This window comes from Calonectris borealis, chromosome 1, assembly GCF_964195595.1.
Source record: "Calonectris borealis chromosome 1, bCalBor7.hap1.2, whole genome shotgun sequence".
In the NCBI taxonomy this organism is placed as follows: domain Eukaryota; kingdom Metazoa; phylum Chordata; class Aves; order Procellariiformes; family Procellariidae; genus Calonectris; species Calonectris borealis.
Window position 1 is genome coordinate 141,005,844 of NC_134312.1, and position 19,449 is coordinate 141,025,292.

At 39.2% G+C, this 19,449-nt stretch overlaps 1 protein-coding gene across 2 annotated transcripts in view; it reads left to right on the forward strand.

Annotated features, from left to right (window-relative positions):
- Positions 1 to 119: 119 nt before the first annotated feature.
- The window catches only part of NLGN4X (neuroligin 4 X-linked), a 141,613-nt gene continuing 122,283 nt past the window's right edge, over positions 120 to 19,449 (forward strand). For both annotated transcript variants that reach the window (XM_075133685.1, XM_075133693.1), the window contains exon 1: positions 120 to 1,293. In XM_075133685.1, the coding sequence (XP_074989786.1) occupies positions 822 to 1,293 (472 nt within the window). In that variant the 5' untranslated portion in view covers positions 120 to 821. The remainder of the gene's footprint in view (positions 1,294 to 19,449) is intronic.

The following is a 19,449-nucleotide window of genomic DNA, read 5'->3' on the forward strand; positions in this document are numbered from 1 at the left end:
ATATAGAAGTCATATCAAAACAAAGAGAGATTATCCAATGTAGCAAAACATATAATGAATGTTTGTTGTGGGAGTGCAAATATGCTTAAAAGGGAGATACTCTTTATTTAGGGCAGAAAACATGCTGGAGCTAGCACTTAAATGTGATACCCCTCCTGAAAGCAGCAATGTTTGGGCTGTGGTTTGGTTTGGAAACATATATGGGAGCAGAAATGTTTGGTTTGCGGTATAACTTCTGACAAGTTTGTGGCTTCAATTTTCATTTCTCTTACCTTACGTATCTTTGGAAACACATAGCTAACCATGGTGCCTTAAGTTCATAAAACATCTGTGGGTCTTGGTGGGGAAGTAGTGTGTGAATGTAATTGTTTGGTTTTTTTTTTTTTAGATTTATGCCAATATGAATGTGTCTGTTGATTTGAATTGCTTGTTTTCTCTTGGCCACAGGCTGACTGAGTGGGCTAAACTTCACTGGAAGGAGCCATTTTGCTGGGGAAGTGGAATAACTGTGGATCTCTCCCTGCACTACTTGCTGGAAAGTGCCGTGCATTGCCAGGATTAAGCCAACGCTGAAGTCTGGGATGGGCCTTAGGGGCAAACACTCCCTTGTTTCTTCTGACGTTGGGATTTGTCTACGGCCAGTCAGCTGAGGCACCTACCACACATCAGCTTTTGGTTTTTTGCTGCCTGAACAAGGTTACGTTTTCCCTCACTTCAACTCCTTTTGACTACTATTTTATTTTATTAGTTTTCATTTTGCTTGACTGACTAATTTTCTGCTGGCTGTGGAAAAAAGAGCCCTGCTGATGTTGATTTAAATAATGTCGAAACCAATGGGACTCCTATGGCTGCCTTTGATCTTCACCCCAGTGTGTGTCATGTTGAATTCTAACTTCCTCCTGTGGATAACTGCACTGGCTATAAGATTTACGCTCATCGATGGCCAAGCACAATACCCAGTCGTAACCACAAATTATGGCAAAATACGTGGTTTAAGAACACCTTTGCCCAATGAGATCCTTGGTCCAGTGGAGCAGTACCTGGGTGTTCCTTATGCCTCTCCTCCAACCGGGGAAAGGCGATTTCAGCCCCCGGAGCCACCATCGTCTTGGACGGGTGTCCGCAACGCCACACAGTTTGCCGCTGTCTGCCCCCAGTACCTGGATGAGAGGTCACTGCTCAATGACATGCTACCAGTCTGGTTTACAGCCAATCTGGATACTGTGGTGACATATGTTCAAGATCAAAATGAAGACTGCCTGTATTTGAATATCTATGTGCCCACAGAGGATGGTAAGTAACTCTTAAGGACCACACTGCAGTATATTCACCAGTTCTGCACATGAGCAGTAGCCAGGTCTTTAAAGCATCTTGCTTAGTTTCCTTCATGTTTTATCTGTGCAAATGGATCATGCCTCTGAACATGCATTATAAGTAATACTTTGTAGATTGAACATGCTTGCATGAATTCTCTCTCATGTTTCAGTCTAACACCAAACTGCAATTTCACTTGCAGGCAGTGGCCAGGGTGCATAAACTAGCCTTAAGTTTACATCTGAACTACAGCTGAGCATCATTCACAAGAGAGGAAAGGGGAAATAGACATTAACCAGAAGTAATATATTTATTTTCCCATGCAAATACTGCCACATACTCAATTTTAAAGGAGAATTTCTCTAATTATTTTTTTCTTTAGTTTTATTATAATACCTCTGAGCCTACTGTTAACTCTGCTTGATTTAAATAGATAATAGAAAGTTGTTATAGTAATTCAGTCTGCAGGGTTTTTTCAGGATTTTTACCTATGAAACTTTTCAGCCCAACTTGTTTTTCTTCATTCACTAAACTTAAAATTACGTAAACATGAATTTATTATTCAAAGCTGAAGAGGTGGCCTGAAACTTTCATCTGTTTTCTGCAATCCTCTCTCAAGAGGGCTGCTTTAAACCACCTTCTATAGACAAAAAGGATGAACACAATTGGTAACACGCAGCTCTTTGAATGTTTTCATGATCTCAATCTTAAAAACTCTAGCTTTATGGCATGCTGAATGTATCTTTTGTGGTTCTGAATGGTATTGCTTCCTACAGACAAGAAGACATGTTTTTATGAGGCCCCAAATGAGTAAAGTTTATTCTATATCACAAGGAAATAAAAAATTCTAGTGGCAATTATATTGAATATTCTGCTAAAAGCCAGTTCTTTCAGCCACTTAGAATGTAGTTACCGATGCATAACATGACAGATTTCTCCCAGATATGCAAATCCCTTCACGATAGCTGAGGTTTGATTTGCATAACCAAGGCATTGTTATTTCTCAGTAACCATACTCTAAATATGCAAATTTTGTACTTTGATTATTATGTCCTTCTGCCTTGCTTGGCTTCTTTACTCAGAATTTCCAAGCTGTTTGCCAGCAATAAACATACCACCTTCTTTTCCTGTTCTCATCAGCTGAAGCAAAAACCTGAAAGCTAAAAATAAAGGGGTAAGGTTTGGGAATACTGGGAGCTCTGCAAACATAAATACTACCAAGCTGCTTAAATGAAAAGTGCTCTGAAAGAAAAGTTGTATGTATGGGGCTCTGTGTGTGCATGTGTATGTGTGTGTGTGTGCATGCATGTAGACGAAAGAACAGATCTTTCCGCTTAGTTCTTTCCCTCTTCCAGTCTCATTGCACTGCATCTCACTCCCTGGATAATAACAAAGATCATTCTTTCCCAAATTTGTTTATGTTCTGGATTTTATCCTGCAGCTTTTAATTAATCACTAGGGTAAGTTTGCCCAAAGAAAGCATTTCAGGTTAAGATTTTATTTGTTCTCACTGAAGGAATATCAGCTCTGCTAACTCAGTCTTATTTTAAAGCCCAGTGTTAATAAATTCATATATTCCTCCAATCTAGTAATAAGAAGTTTCATCCATTAATTAAGGAAGACAGGAAATTAGATGTAGAAAAATATATACAAATATCTAGGAAAAGAATACTTGATATCAAATGGATAACAATAAAATACTGTGTGCTGAATGACTAACAACCTATAAAATTCCTCATCTTGCATGTAATAGCTAATGGCATTTGCTGTTAGAATAAAAATAGAAAGGACTGATAAATTTAATTTTACCTGTTGTAGACCTTTTTGTCCACTTAATTCCGCAAAAAGTACGTCTTACTCTTTCTCCTGGTTTTAGATATTTTTTTATGCTAAATAGCATGTAAAGGGAATCCATTTTCTTTTATATATCCCCTTCAAAAATTCAATCCATGCATCGCTGAATAATGAGAGACAAGGTTTGATGTTAGTGATGAGCTGAAGGCAAGATTGTTCCTGTACAATATGCCAATAATTTTTAACAGATTTCAATGGGGAATGAGAAACTTAAAAATGAATAAATGGAATATATGATGTTTTAATTGTATGCTGTATATCTTATCACTAGTTAAATATAACTCAGTGTGGCTTTTTTGGTGAGTAAAATATGCAACCTTCTGCTCATAAAGGTGATTAAGGAGAACTGACCTACAGATCACATCTCCTAAGTTAGTGTGTCTCCAAATCATACTAAACATAAATAGCCTTAAATTGTAGTCTATACAATCTGATTAAACACATTATGCTTCATTCTATAAGCCTTAGTTGGCAAAAATAAGTCACGTTGTTATGAAGACAGACCATGAAATTAGTTTTTGAAGCAACATATCCAAGTGAGAGACTTTTAATTAAATTCCAGTTTTCAATTCTTTCTCAAGTACAGATTTATTTAAAAGAGCTTTGAAACTGTTTTGTGTCTGGAAGAAAAGGTGGATGGCATCATCCAAACTTGGTTAATGTTCTGACTATGAAACTTAATCTGAATCATTTTATGCTATCTTTTTTTTAAAAAAAACTTCAAATTTGATGTTTAGAATTGATGAAAAGAATTGATGAACAACTCTAATGAATTAACTGTGTTCACATGCAGTGCTTACCTTAAACCAATACTAGTGAATAACTAATCAAAATACAGCTCAAATTTGGTGTTTTGTTTTGTTTTGTTGGGGTTTTTTTTACACTTTATAACATGACCTGTTTCTTATCACTTGTGTGGTTTGGTCAAAGGGAACCAAATTTTGATCAGGTACTTTGAATAACGAATTGAAGAATAAATGCACACATGTATTCATCTGATTTCAGAATTGCTTCATTGGAATTCTGCCAGTATAAACTAATGGAAATAAGAGTAGAATACAGTCCCTTTAACTGGGTAGATAAGATTAGTTATTTATAATAAAATAGTTTGAAATGTTGCTGCTTCTGTCTAAAGAAGTACACTGACATTAAATGACAAAAAATTCTACAGTTCCTTAATATAGTTGGAGCATCTAGGTAAAGAAATTAAAATACCCTATTACACAGTTTATATCTGTATTGATCATAGCCTTTCTTTTGACCCATAAGATTCTGGATTTCAAATGTCAAATAGCAGCAGACTCCTGTCAGAACTTTCCATGTTAAAAAGTTCCTACAAAGCAAAAAGTATCTTTGTTTTTAGGAAGTTTTTTTTTCATCTTAGGTGAAAATATTGTTTATGATAGAAATCAAAACACATACCTAACAGAATATTTCTGCAATTCTGTCCATGTGGATTTTTATTCTTTTGCTATTTTCACTGGACAAATGGTTTGTACTGACACTTTCCTCAAAGTAACACTTACAGTTCAGAGAATCTAGAGTAATTGGAGAATTTCAGTGTTTGTTTTCCTTTGCTGTTGGAAGGGAAAGAATTGCAACCACTATAATCGATTGAAATTTTTTTTGGTCATAATAAGTATAAATAATAATACAGTTATTGTAAAGATACACAGTACAAGCAATAAAAACAAAATTTAGCAAACTGCTTTTATTTTACTTGTTAAACCTATAATCATTAGAAATTACTCAGAACTGAAACAAATAAAATATTTATAGTAAAATTATCATTTTATCCAAATTGCTTTCTAAACATTTTGCTTGATCTTCAGAATCATTTGTGTGGGTATATGTTGTCTTGTCTGCTTTTCCAGTTACTATAAACTGTAATTTTCCACAAGAATACTTGAATGTCAGTTTTGAGGAGGTCATCTAGGGAAATGATATTGAGGACAGTCTGTTTATTATAACTTCAGTCTGAATATGGGTTTATCTACAGTGGAAATGCTAGATTGAAGAGGACACAGACTGTTAATCGGCTGTGCTTAATCCCTGGCCTTTATCATTTGAATCTGTGGATGCTGAAGGAGATTGCTAACTCCTATCATAACTGGGTAAAAAAAAATAACAAAAAACAAACAGAAAAGACCCTTAATTTAGATTTCTTTCATGATAAACTTCAAAACTGTATTAATAGCAAGGCAAGATAAAAAAAAAAAAAACACCAAGAAACACCAACAAGAACAAATCCTTTTTTATTTGTTTAAAACCTGCTCTGTTCAGATCAAAACAGAAAATAAAATTTAAAAAAACCTTTTTGTTGTCTTTGCATGATCAGCAGTAAGCGTATATACATTACTTAGTTTGGTGTATGGATAGAGGGTACATTTTACACAAGTGGGTAGCTACTCAACCACTATATATCTGTTAGGGATTAACTAATGAAGTATTTAGCATCTTCAGAGATTTGCTCACTAAAAATGCTCCGTGAGCTCTTGTCTCATTTACATCACAATAAATACAGCTGAAGTGACAACAGAAGGTGGTAAGCCATGATACTTATTAAGGCTGAATGGGTAGGTCATGATTTTTTCATTAAATTAGGGAAACTGAGAATATTGCCCAGGATTAGTGGTATATTTAACTGTGGGCTACCAGGAAGAAAAAAGTCTTGGGCAACAGCAAAGAGATCAACAGTGATCCTTCTCTGAGCAGTGATGTGAAGGAAAGGTGCCTGCATCTTTAGGCTCTGTGTCTATTCGACTAAGAAATAAAGAAATGAAAAACTTGAACAAAGTTGATAAAGAAGATGTACGTTAGGTGATTTCTATAGCTTGCATACTGGACCACTTTTTCATATTAGCCATATGTCTGCTTAGTATATAACTGAGTGTTTGCAGCTCTCTCGGTTTCATTGGTGTTGAATTGCAGTGTCTGTTTAACTTGGAAAAAGTCTTTTTATCAAAATTATACTGATAAGACTTAATTAATAAAAAATTGATTTTTTTCCCCTTTTTTTTTTTTTTTGAGGGGGGGAGGGGACAAAAAGATAGTAGCAAGATAAGTCCCATCTTTACAATTATTTGATGGCATGGAATAAAGAAAAGTAAGCTATTCAATGGCTTCTTCATTAATACGAGGAATAAGGGTCCGTACATAAAAATAGTAAAATACTGTACAAGATAGGTACAATATTGTACAACATTATTTTTGTTGAATTATTAGTAGGTGATAATAGTAATAGTAACTTTTATTTTCCAAATAAACCTGAATTTTGATAGAGTAGATTCTCCTAAACTTTATGTAATTTCAAGTTTCAGTATATGCATATCTGACATTTATCAGGTAATCTCAAAATTGCAATTGTTCTATTATTTCTTCACTGTTTTTGTAAATTTAAGTAGCTACTTAAGAAATCAAATTTGGGATTTATATATATAGCTTTAAGAAATTAAGAATCCAATATCTCTTGTTTACATGTTTATAGTTTTGATTCTTCCTCAAAATCTTTATTATGTGGTTTTTAAAGTCAGTTATAATTTCTGTAATTGGTATAGGAATGTGGAGTTTTACTTCTGTTTTCTGAAGTATTTTTAAAAGCAAATTAACTAAAATTAGTTATTTTTTTAAAAATATTTTAGATCTGTTTTAAAACATATTTAGGAGTGGGTTTTTTAACAGATTATAATGTTTGAGCAGTTTCATATTACAAATAATGTTTTTCTGAGACAAAACAGAATATAGCAAGTCTGTTCTCAGTTTCAAATTATCACAGTTTTTTTCAATGACTGGTTTATTTTTAACCTCCACCCTTTCAGTCAATTCTTCATCTTCTTTGGAAAAATACAAATTCATTATTAAAATTCTCTTGTTTTTTAAATTCATTTCAGCTTATACTGTACAAATATTATACACAATAAGACATATCCTTTTGTAAAATGCTTGTATTGCTTTCCAAAGTGAAAGAGATTAATAATAAATAACAATTATAATACAAAATGACAACATTGGCATTACTGCATATAATCCCAGTTGAACATAAACATAAACTTTTTAGCGATGGAAACAAAATCGCTCTCCATTGTGAAAGATAAACTCCCCATTGTGTCAGAGTGCCTCAAGCCAATTCTTTCAATGTCAGGGTCCAATATATCCCCTCCTCCTAGTTCAAAAATATTGCAGCATCTGTGAGAAAGAAGGCGGAGTATGTCTGACTACCCTCTGCCTACCAAGATAAAGCTGTGGGTAATCCAGGCCCTTATTTTACATTCTTGCTTTTAACAGTCAGAAATACCTTCTGACACCAAAGAACAGGACTCTAATCAGGGTGAAATAAAGTTCTTAAATCCTTAGAGCTAAATTCAGATTTAGTTGCTGATTTCAAAATGCTGCCCTTCCCTGCAGGAGTTGCCCATTCCACAGGCACTTTACAGGATTCCATCCACATGGCCTGTTCAGGAATTAACGTGCAGTGAATCCTAGTGAGAAGGCTCAGAATTCAATATGACATTATCTAATATGAACAGGATTTTTGGCACAGTTTTCTAGAGTCTCATCATTGCCTCATGTTGAAAAACCTGCTAGAATGGGGGGAATGTTCTTTAAAACACGATGAATTAATGCTTCTTTTGCAAAGACAAATTAATGTTATCACCCTTTTAGTCAAAGAACAGTGCCTTTAGAGATGTAGAGGCTGTGCCATTTGGCTCCATGGTGCAAAAGAAACAGTCTTTAGTCATGTGGGTCATGAGACAGATCAGACAGGCGATTTTACTTCATTCTGCCCATTGACTCCCACTTGTCTCTTCAGGGTATTTCTTGGTTTTTTTTGGTGCGGGGTTTTGTTTGGGTTTTGTTTTGTTTTTTTTTTTAGTGTAGTTTTCCTCTACATTCCTGCAGAACATGTCTTTGTACGCTGCTGCTTTTCACTATGTGTCTTCTTGCTTTCTGAAAAAATACAAATCAACATGACACATATTAACACTGAGGCAGTGCCTCTGTCCTGGGGCAGTGCAGTGGGTCCTCAGCAGACTTCTGGGAAGTGAATAGTGTGGAATATGTTCAGATCTTAGCAGTATCATGGCTATATCATTTGTATTAGCTTTGATTTCCTATTAAGGCTTTGTGATCTCCTTGATCTTCCTTCATGTATTTTTTGCATAGGTCAGAAAGTTTTGAAAGTTATTTGTATCTTTTGGTTCAAATTTCATTCAGTTTCCCTTACTTAGCACGTTAATTGCAGCTTCAGACAAAACTGACATTTGCTGAAGAGCTCAACTAACTCACAAGGCTCATAAATTGGTCTGCATCTGTGGAAATACTTAAAGGAGTTGTCCCCACATTAATGTGATAGTCATAGGTACTGTGTGAACCAAGCAAGTATGCAATTCTGTTCTAGAAATGTTTAGGTATTTTCAAAAGAAATTAACACAAAATCAAAATAAAGCAAATGCTCATCATTTGCTCCTGAGTTCCTGACAAAAATTGTTGACAGCTGAAATGACAACAAAAATTTCTCCTGAACATAATAGCTTTTTGCACAGTACTTTGATTTGTCATCCTTTTTAAAGTGAAAGAACATCTCCAGCATTCAAATCTTAAGTCAGTGTTTCTTGCTTATGATTCTAGATAAAGTTAAAATTCTCAGAATGGCATATAATCAATTACATATGCTCACATTCTGAGATAGTATTAGTTGAATGTATTAGTTGTTATCCAAATAGACAAAAAAAAAAAAAGAAAAAAAAGAATGTTAAAAATAGCATATTTCATTTGTGTTTGTGATATTATCATCATCTGAGGGAATATGGATGAATTTATATTCTTAGGCCTTAGGGCTTTTTTAATGTGGACATTGCTCCTGGTACCCAAAGAGACAAAGAATAAGAAATAATTGTTATAAAACCATGAAAATGAACTAATGCTTACAGCTATCTGGTGCTGATGTGTTAAAAATCCATTACAGAAATGTTATAATAAAAAGAAAATTTGTCTTTTACAGTTCTTGCTGTAGGCAAACTTATAGTGAAGAATAAATTTATTTGCAATGGTAGGCCAAATTCCTACACTATATATAGGGAATTTTAGTCACAAATAGAATTTCTGGTGCCTCGTTCCAAAATGCTTATTATTGCTGGGTTGGTGTTAAATGGATTTTTAATTGACAGGGTGTGACATATTTAGTCTAATGGAGAGAAATTACTTTGTGTGACTCAAATGACTATCTGATTAATCACTGGTAATGTTTACAAACCATCATAGCTGGAAATCATGGCTACATTGTCTGATTTAGTAAATATGTAGTAGGGCAAATGAAAACCCAATCCAAATATATACATTTCATCCTCCTGCAAATAAATTTGAATCAAATTATATTTTATGTGGTATTTTTAGTGTGGTTAGGAAATTTCAAATAACAATTCTGCATTTGTAATACTGCCGCAATGATTATGCTTTTGCTCGCTATTCATGCTTTATTCAACCAGCAGAGGGAGCACAAGTTACCAGCAAATTAATTTTTTCTATCTCTCGACATTGAGAGCGCCGCAAATGATGCTGGTGAATACAGTAGTAAAACATGCAAACAGGTGCTGGTTTATGCCCTTTAAACAGATAGGAAGGGATCCTGTCCACCTTTCCCAAGCTGAAAATCAATAACATTGCAAGTGTTGGTTTTATTTTTGTGGACTGAGAAATTTATGTATGGAATAAAACCTATCCAAGGAAAATGTGCACTCACACTGACAAACTTACACGAAACTAATTTATTATTATAAAATAATAAAGGTTTAGATCAGAAGCATGCTGAGAATGCACCAGTTTGTAATTGAATAGCAAATAGTAACACTTGCTTTGAAATTCTTATAAGGCATTCGATGGCAGAATTGCAACCAAAGTAGAGAATTTTATCAGTTCAGTTACGGTAAGTTAGTAGAAACATTTCTACGCAAAAAGCAATAATTTTTTTCTTCTAATTTATAACCTCAACTTAGACAGAGGCAGATTTTTTTTTCAATGATGCCATTGACTCTTCGTTTTCTGTATTATAGTTATACAGCTGAATCATGCAAAATGCCAAATGTGTTTTGCATTCTCTTATTTCACTGAGACAAAAATGTTAAGCGTGCTGAAGTATCATCCTCACTGACAGTACAGAGTGTTTAAAGATTTTGCTATCATCACGTTGGAATTAACAGTTTGACTAAGCTATATTAAGTCAACCAAAGTTCCAAATTACACAAATTTTGGAGGGCTTCCCCTCCAAAATATCTTGCTTCCAGGCATAATGTATTTGATTCAAAAGGACTGATACATTTATGGTCTTGCTGATTTGAGACGCTTTTATCATCAGAACTCCCTCTACCTAAACAATACATCTTGTGCTGCCTTCAAGGAATAGGTGCAATAGGCTGAGCTGCAATTGATGACAAGGGTGTGTTCTTGGGAGTTGGATCAAATCAGATGTTTACTGTGATGATGCGTAAAACCATCCATATGGAATAATTGCTATACTTTGTCACTAATAATTACCTCAAAGCGCATTTAAGTCAAAGAAAATGACAGAAACATTGTACAGAAGAGAGCAGCTTAGTATGACAATCTCTCAGTGGGAATATTTTAATGAAAACAGATTGAAAAAAGAACTGAATAAAAATAAATGCAGTAACATGAGCTTAAAAAATGGGAAAAGTTTCTAAAAAATCATGCTGCATGGTTTATTCTTTTTTTTTTGTTATCAAGGGATTATCTATATTATCTGCAGTGTTATTCCCGTAGTAGATGGATTTAATAGGTAAAATTTTATTCTTAACTGTAGCCATTTTCACAATAAACCGCTGAGGGATGTTCAAGCCATAATTCTTTTCTTTTTGTTCAGTTTTATTATTCCTTGCAACCACTTGTTGTTACTGACTTTTGCCACCATCTATTTGCTCATGTTATAAGTGAATACCTTTGCTCACTTTAAAAGTGAATACCATAAAATAGATGTAACCTCAGTTTCCATTTCCACAAAAGGTGTTATCCAGATATTCTTAATTATCTTTTTTTTACCAAAGCTGCACACAAGAAGCAGCAAAAGGTGAGGAAACATAAGCGACGGCTCTTAAATAGTTTTTGGAAGGAAGAGAGCTGTCAAATAGGTGAACCAGAAAATTAACTATGCAGTGGGTGTGAATGGATCAGGTGAAGAGAGAAAGCCTGATTCTCTCTCATGTCTTAGTTCTTGTGTACTGGGTTCTTTCAATGGGCTACTCAGCTATGCCTGGCAAGCTGCATTTGGGCTATAAGATAGTACATGAGGATCCTAATGTACCCTATGGTGGTACATTAGGGTTTTCTTTAATTTAGTTGTTGTTGTTTGTTGTTGTTTTTATTTTTCATTTTTAGCTGAACAGCTCTTGCTTGCATTTTGGTGGTCATCATGAAATTCTCATCCCACACCCTATTGTATAAATATGCCCAGAAAGTATTTGGGATATTGCAAGACTCAAGAGGGGAATACTGTTCAGATATTGAAACTGTCTGTTCTCTAAATGCATACAGTGGCCTATAAAAATGCCTGAGCATCTAGGAAGCCAGTGAAAGATCTTCATTGTTTAACACCTATCTTGCTTTAGTTCAACCAGTCATTTTCAGCTTTTAGCACCTTTGAAAATGTGGCCTGTAATACTTCAGATAATTTTCTATTACTCTTAAATAATTTAAGAAGTTAGTAAGTAATGATAAGTTTAGAAGGTACCAGCATGTATCAGGTTTTAAAAATATTATGAAATTAATAGTTTATGTCATTTGTGAGTGCTGCTTCTGGATGTGTTATTTCTTAATATTGTATCAAACTTCTAAATGTATGCTATTTATTTTACCATGCTTGTTTTGCATATCTAATACAGTAAATCAGGATGGCTTAGTGTTGGGATTATTAACTGACTTCTTTCAAAATCCAAGTAAATAGCTTTTGGATTTGCTTGTCTATATCATTTTTTTTCACTTGTGGTCTTTTTCCTGCTTTGCCTCAACAAAAATGATAAGATAGTCACCATTAGTTCCTAAAACCAGATAATAAAACAGTTATTTCTGCGTTATAAGTGGAGCTAGTTTAAAGTGTGTTTTTCTTCATGAGGTACTTGGTGAATGTGTTATTTTACCAGAAGTAACCTTTTTTTTTTTTCCTATTTAGTGACTTTTCTATTTCTTTTGTAAACGTTAGTTGAACCACAAACACTTACTAATTTACCTTCCAATTTCTCCATTTCTTGTACAGATTTATTACAGATTTCTTGTTTAATACAGAGATGTGAAGCAAAATTGCCTGGGTTTTTGTTCCTTTTTTTTTTTTAATCTACCAAAAGAATTGTATTGCGTAGGTGCATTGGGACCGAGGTGGTCTGAGGGCATTTCTGAGAGATATGAGATAGGCTATCTGCTGCTTTTGTGTCTTGGTTGTCCATTTAGAAAAAGGAGGATCATCTCAATTTTCTCTGATTAGGGTTAGAAACAACTGCAAGAAGGAAATGCCTCTGAGTGATAAAGGGCTCAAGTTACTTCCTATATACTTACAACCGAAAAGACTACTTATTCTTACTTTTATTCGCATGCATAGTTTTTTCTAGGCTCTATCTTGTTCCCATCTGTGCCCCATTTACTGGCAGCACTTTGCATATCATTGCATTGTATTGTAACCTCTAAGCAAAACTCTGGAAGGTCCAAAGGGCAATAGATTTGAGAGCCATTTTAAAGAATTCAGTAAAGATTTTTAAAACTAGGGCATCTAAAAGATGATCTGACTCATTTACTGATAGAAGAGTGAAGCCTTGCTATCAAAGTTTACATTTCATTCTTTACTCTCAATCTTCACAAAGTAGAGTCAGAAATGAGAGGCAGATAGAATTTTTCGAAAAGATAAAAGACATATAGGAAATAAGACTTATGCCAGAAGAGGATCCTAAGGCATTCAAATACTGAAAGATGGGAAAAACTTTGTGGTTGGATAAGGCATATAAGCTGCCACTGTAATGTAGTTAAACTCAGAAGGGATCACATAAACTACTGATGGATGAAAATAAGCTGTTACTAATATGTGATGCATAGTTAATAAGTTTCTCTCATAAAGCTTACCAAAATCATGAAGTCAGAAATGGATTTTGGAAGAAAGTATGCTATTTGCAGATGCAACATAATGGCTTGGAATGTTTCTGTGAGTCCTTTAATTTTCTTCATTATCTCTCAACTAATAAAGAAATCACTCCTGAGAAATATAAAGTGTTTGCTCTAGCAGATCTGCCAGCTGGCTATGACCTAGTTCGCATAACCCTTGTAGATCATTCTGAAATGAATGCTTCGCATGACCTATAAACACCCTCCTAAGACTGGACCTAATGGGATACGTACTTGTATGCTGGGTCCAGCACTTCGGGACCACCAGATACATTCTATATGCATGGAACTGATTTAATGCCCTTTTCAGTCAGCTAAGACTGTGTAGAACAAAGACCCTAACCCGTGCTGACTATTTTCACTTTCTTGAGGCTGTTAAACAACCCTTACAGGGAGAAACCAATTACTTTTTTTTTCAGAGCTTAATTTTTCTAACACATTGTATTCTTTTCATGTGCAGCACACTTAGTTTGTGTAGAACTAGAAAACGTTGTTTTTTACATAACCCAAGAGGTGATTATTACTAGAAACATCACACCTTTCCCTGGTTCCCATTTGCTTAGTACAGCATTTGGTTGTGTACCCCCTAGCTTGCTTTCTCTGATCAGTTAGCTGTAACCTTGTCTGTAAGCTTGATTTGATTTCAAAGTCTAAATGGTTCTATGGGGGATGTGTTCCCTCTCTACTGGCAGGCGCATTGCTCTATCTTCCCCACAACTAAGAACGAGTGAAAAGAGTTCAGACACAATTGGGCTATTGCAGTATGAGAGATAGCTACATGAGTTGACTATGTGCACATTCTTAGTCTATTGTAAATGCCCTGACTTTTAACCTAGATATAAAAAGCATTAATGAAGGATACTTAAGCTAATGCATTTTGTCCTATGTTTATTGTGAGTTTAAGGTACACATATCATGAAGAGCCACAGTTTATCTGATGTATTGTAATGGCAATGGTTCACAATCTGAGAATTTGAACGTGTCACCTCTAGTAATCAAGTTGACATACTGTCGTGGTTTAACCCCAGCCAGCAAAAATAAATGCCACGCAGCCGCTCGATCACCACCCCCCTGGTGGGATGGGGGAGAGAATTGGGAGGGCACAAGTAGGAAAGCTCCCGGGTTGAGATAAAAACAGTTTAATAATTGAAATAAAACTAAGTAGAACAGTAATAATAACAGTGAGAACAACAACAATAACAGAATACACAAAGCAAGCAATGCACAACAGAACCGCTCACCGACCGCCGACCGCGTGTCACGAACGGGGGGCGAGCCCCCCCACACACCTGGTTTTTATACTGAGCATGATGTCACATGGTATAGAATACCCCATTGGCCAGCTGGGTCCACCACCCCGGCTGTGCTCCCCCCTCCCGGTGCAAGCATCACCCAGCAACAGCCAAAGCATCAATGGGCCATCAACGCTCCTTTCACACCGAACCCAAAACACAGCACACCCCCCAGGCTACTGGGAAGAAAGTTAACCCTGTCCCAGCTGGAACCAGGACAATATCCACCCCTTATTCTATACCATCTACATCATGCCCAGGTCTCACATTTTCCCATACATTCCAATTAGTCACCGCTCCTTTTCCCTGCCTTTTGATATATACGCACACAGAGATATCATTCCCTTAGTCCATGGGCCATCCCTCTAAAACGTCCGTTGAGTTCATGTAGTCCATGACTTCGGGTTCCACCTGTCGTAACAGTCTTGCAGGGCAGGAGAGATGGTGTGTGGTGTCGGGCTCTTGCATGCGGAGGCCAGTTCTGGGCGCTCGTCTGGTTCTATCATTGTTGCACCTTGCTCAGTTTCATCGGCGTTCATCCTACATTAATCTGGGTGATTCTTACTGTAATACTGTTAATATGGCATATGGTAACCATAAAAGTGATGACATACAGTACTATGTAATAACTAACATCGTACAATTCAGTTCATTGGCTATTTTCACCCAAAATTAAATCCCCCTGAGGTACACACCGGACTTCCCCATCCTTTCGCATCACCCACCAAGTGCACCCAGGTCCCTGAGCAAAAGCAATCCCATGGATGGGTTTTCCCTTGCCAGAGGCAGGAGCAACCCAGACCGTCTTCCCCAGCATATTTCTCATATGCACAACAGGGACTTTATCCCCCTCTACAGCACGTAAGGGTTTGGATTGGGCAGGGCCAGCTCGAGTGACAGATCCCCTAGTGTTCACTAACCAGGTGGCCTTTGCTAAATGTGTGTCCCAATGCTTGAATGTCCCACCACCCATTGCCCTCAGTGTTGTCTTTAACAGCCCGTTGTATCGTTCAATTTTTCCGGAGGCTGGTGCATGGTAGGGGATGTGATAGACCCACTCAATGCCGTGCTCTTTGGCCCAGGTGTCTATGAGGGCGTTTCGGAAGTGAGTCCCGTTGTCTGACTCAATTCTTTCTGGGGTGCCATGTCGCCATAGGACTTGTTTTTCAAGGCCCAGGATGGTGTTCCGGGCGGTGGCATGGGGCACAGGATATGTTTCCAGCCATCCTGTGGTTACTTCCACCATGGTGAGCACATAACGTTTGCCGTGCCGGGTTTGTGGGAGTGTGATATAATCAATCTGCCAAGCCTCCCCATATTTATACTTCAACCATCGTCCTCCATACCAAAGAGGCTTTACTCTCTTGGCTTGCTTGATTGCAGTGCATGTTTCACATTCGTGGATAACCTGTGCAATAGTGTCCATGGTTAAGTCCACCCCTCGATCACGAGCCCATCTATATGTTGCATCTCTCCCTTGGTGGCCTGAAGTGTCATGGGCCCACCGAGCTATAAATAATTCACCTTTATGTTGCCAGTCCAGGTCTACCTGAGCTACTTCGATCTTGGCAGCCTGATCCACCTGCTGGTTGTTTTGGTGCTCTTCACTGGCCCGACTCTTGGGTACGTGAGCGTCTACGTGACGTACTTTTACAGCCAGGTTCTCTACCTGGGCAGCAATATCTTGCCACAATGCGGCAGCCCAGATGGGTTTACCTCTGCGCTGCCAGTTGTTCTGCTTCCACTGCTGCAACCACCCCCACAGGGCATTTGCCACCATCCATGAGTCAGTATAGAGATAAAGCACTGGCCATTTTTCTCGTTCGGCAATGCCCAAGGCCAGCTGGATGGCTTTCACCTCTGCAAACTGACTCGATTCACCTTCTCCTTCAGCAGTTTCTGCAACTTGGCGTATGGGACTCCACACCGCAGCTTTCCATCTCCGATGTTTTCCCACAAGGCGACAGGACCCATCCGTGAACAGGGCATATTGCTTCTCGTTTTCTGGTAGTTTGTTATATGGTGGGGCCTCTTCAGCACGCATCACCTCCTCCTCTGGGGATATTCCAAAATCTTTGCCTTCTGGCCAGTTTGTGATCACCTCCAAGATTCCTGGGCGACTGGGGTTTCCTATTCGGGCCCGTTGTGTGATCAGCGTGACCCACTTACTCCACGTAGCATCAGTTGCATGATGTGTAGAGGGGACGCTCCCTTTGAACATCCAGCCCAGCACCGGCAGTCGGGGTGCCAGGAGGAGCTGCGCTTCAGTACCAACCACTTCCGAAGCAGCTTGAACCCCTTCATATGCTGCCAATATCTCCTTCTCAGTTGGAGTGTAGCGGGCCTCGGATCCTCTGTATCCCCGACTCCAGAACCCTAAGGGTCGACCTCGAGTCTCCCCTGGTGCTTTCTGCCAGAGGCTCCAGGTAGGGCCATTCTCCCCGGCTGCGGTGTAGAGCACATTCTTCACATCTTGTCCTGCCCGGACTGGCCCAAGGGCTACTGCCTGAACTATCTCCTGTTTAATTTGCTCAAATGCTTGTCGTTGCTCAGGGCCCCATCTGAAGTCGTTCTTCTTCCTGGTCACGTGATAGAGAGGGCTTACGATCTGACTGTGATTTGGAATATGCATTCTCCAAAAGCCCACAACGCCTAAGAAAGCTTGCGTTTCCTTTTTGTTAGTTGGTGGAGACATGGCTGTTATTTTATTGATCACATCTGTTGGGATCTGACGACGTCCATCTTGCCATTTTATTCCTAAAAACTGGATCTCCTGTGCAGGTCCCTTGACCTTACTTCGTTTTATTGCAAAGCCGCCCTTCAGAAGGATTTGGACTATTCTCTCCCCTTTCTTGAAAACTTCCTCTGCTGTGTTGCCCCACACGATGATGTCGTCAATGTATTGCAGGTGTTCTGGAGCCTCACCCTGTTCCAGTGCGGTGTGGATCAGTCCATGACAAATGGTAGGGCTGTGTTTCCACCGCTGGGGCAGTCGGTTCCAGGTGTACTGGACGCCCCTCCAAGTGAAAGCAAACTGTGGCCTGCACTCTGCCGCCAAAGGGATGGAAAAGAATGCATTAGCGATATCAATGGTGGCGTACCACTTGGCTGCCTTTGACTCCAGTTCGTATTGAAGTTCCAGCATGTCCGGCACGGCAGCACTCAGTGGTGGCGTGACTTCGTTCAGGCCACGGTAGTCTACTGTCAGTCTCCACTCTCCATTGGACTTTCGCACTGGCCATATGGGACTGTTAAAGGGTGAGCGAGTCTTGCTGATCACTCCTTGGCTCTCCAGTCGACGAATCAGCACATGGATGGGGATCAAGGAGTCTCGGTTGGTGCGGTATTGCCGCCGGTGCACTGTTGTGGTAGCGATCGGCACCTGTTGTTCTTGGACCTTTAACAACCCCACAACAGAAGGATCCTGTGAGAGACCGGGCAAGGTGGACAGCTGTTTAATTTCCTCCGTCTCTAGGGCAGCTATACCAAAAGCCCACCAGTACCCTTTTGGGTCCTTGAAATACCCTCTCCTGACGTAGTCTATGCCAAGGATGCACGGAGCTTCTGGGCCAGTCACAATGGGGTGCTTCTGCCACTCATTCCCGGTTAGGCTCACTTCCGCCTCCAACACAGTTAACTCTTGGGATCCCCCTGTCACTCCAGAAATACAAATGGGTTCTGCCCCTTTATAGCCTGATGGCATCAGGGTACACTGCGCACCGGTGTCTACGAGAGCCTTATATTCTTGTGGCTCTGATGTGCCAGGCCATCGAATCCACACAGTCCAGTAAACCCGGTTGTCCCTTTCCTCCACCTGGCTGGAGGCAGGGCCCCTCTAGTCCTGGTCATCATATTCGCTATCTACTTCTTGTAAGTATGAGTCAGAAGTCCCTTTGTTAAGGTCGGAAGTGGAATCAGCCCTTCTACTCTGTCTGGGGAACTCACTGGAGACTGGAGCAGCGGTTTTCCTGGAAGAACCCCCTTTTGTGGTTGTTTTCCCTTGCAACTCATGTACCCGTGCCTGTAGGACTGAGGTAGGTTTTCCATCCCACTTCCTCATGTCCTCTCCGTGGTCACGCAGGTAAAACCACAGGGTGCCCCGGGGTGTGTACCCACGATGTCTCCTCTCTTGAGCAGAGGGACGCTTGCTCCTAATGGCTGAGACGCTGGCCCGTGCAGGTGGGGAGCAGGACATATCCTCTTTGAGTTGCTGGACCTCCTGAGACAGTTTCTCCACAGCAGAGACACAGGCTCGTAGGGAGGAAGAGAGATTTTCTTCATATTGCCGGAGCTGGCCAGCCAGTTCATCCACTGTTTGTTCCTCTCCATCTCTCCAGGTCATTACTGCCAATGAGTTTGCATGTGACGCTGGTGCGCTCCGTACAAACTTCCGCCACATGGGTCGGGTGCATTTGACCTCATCTGCGTCTTTGGATAACTGCTCGTTGTTCAGGTCATCATAAATCACTTCCAGCACGGCTAATTCTCTCAGGTACTGGATACCTCTCTCCATGGTGGTCCACTTGCCTGGGTGGCATATAACATCTTCCTTGAAGGGATACCTTTCCTTCACACCTGACAGGAGTCGCCTCCAGAGGCTGAGGACTTGTGCCCCTTTTCCAATTACTTTGTCAATGCCCCCTTCCCTAGAAAGGGATCCCAGCTGCTTGGCTTCCTTAGCCTCTAATTCCAGGCTACTGGCCCCGTTATCCCAGCATCGGAGCAGCCAGGTGACAATGTGCTCCCCTGGACGACGGCTGAAGTCTTTTCGCATATCTCGCAGCTCACCCAGAGATAGGGATCGGGTGGTCACCATCTCATTTACGGGTTCTGC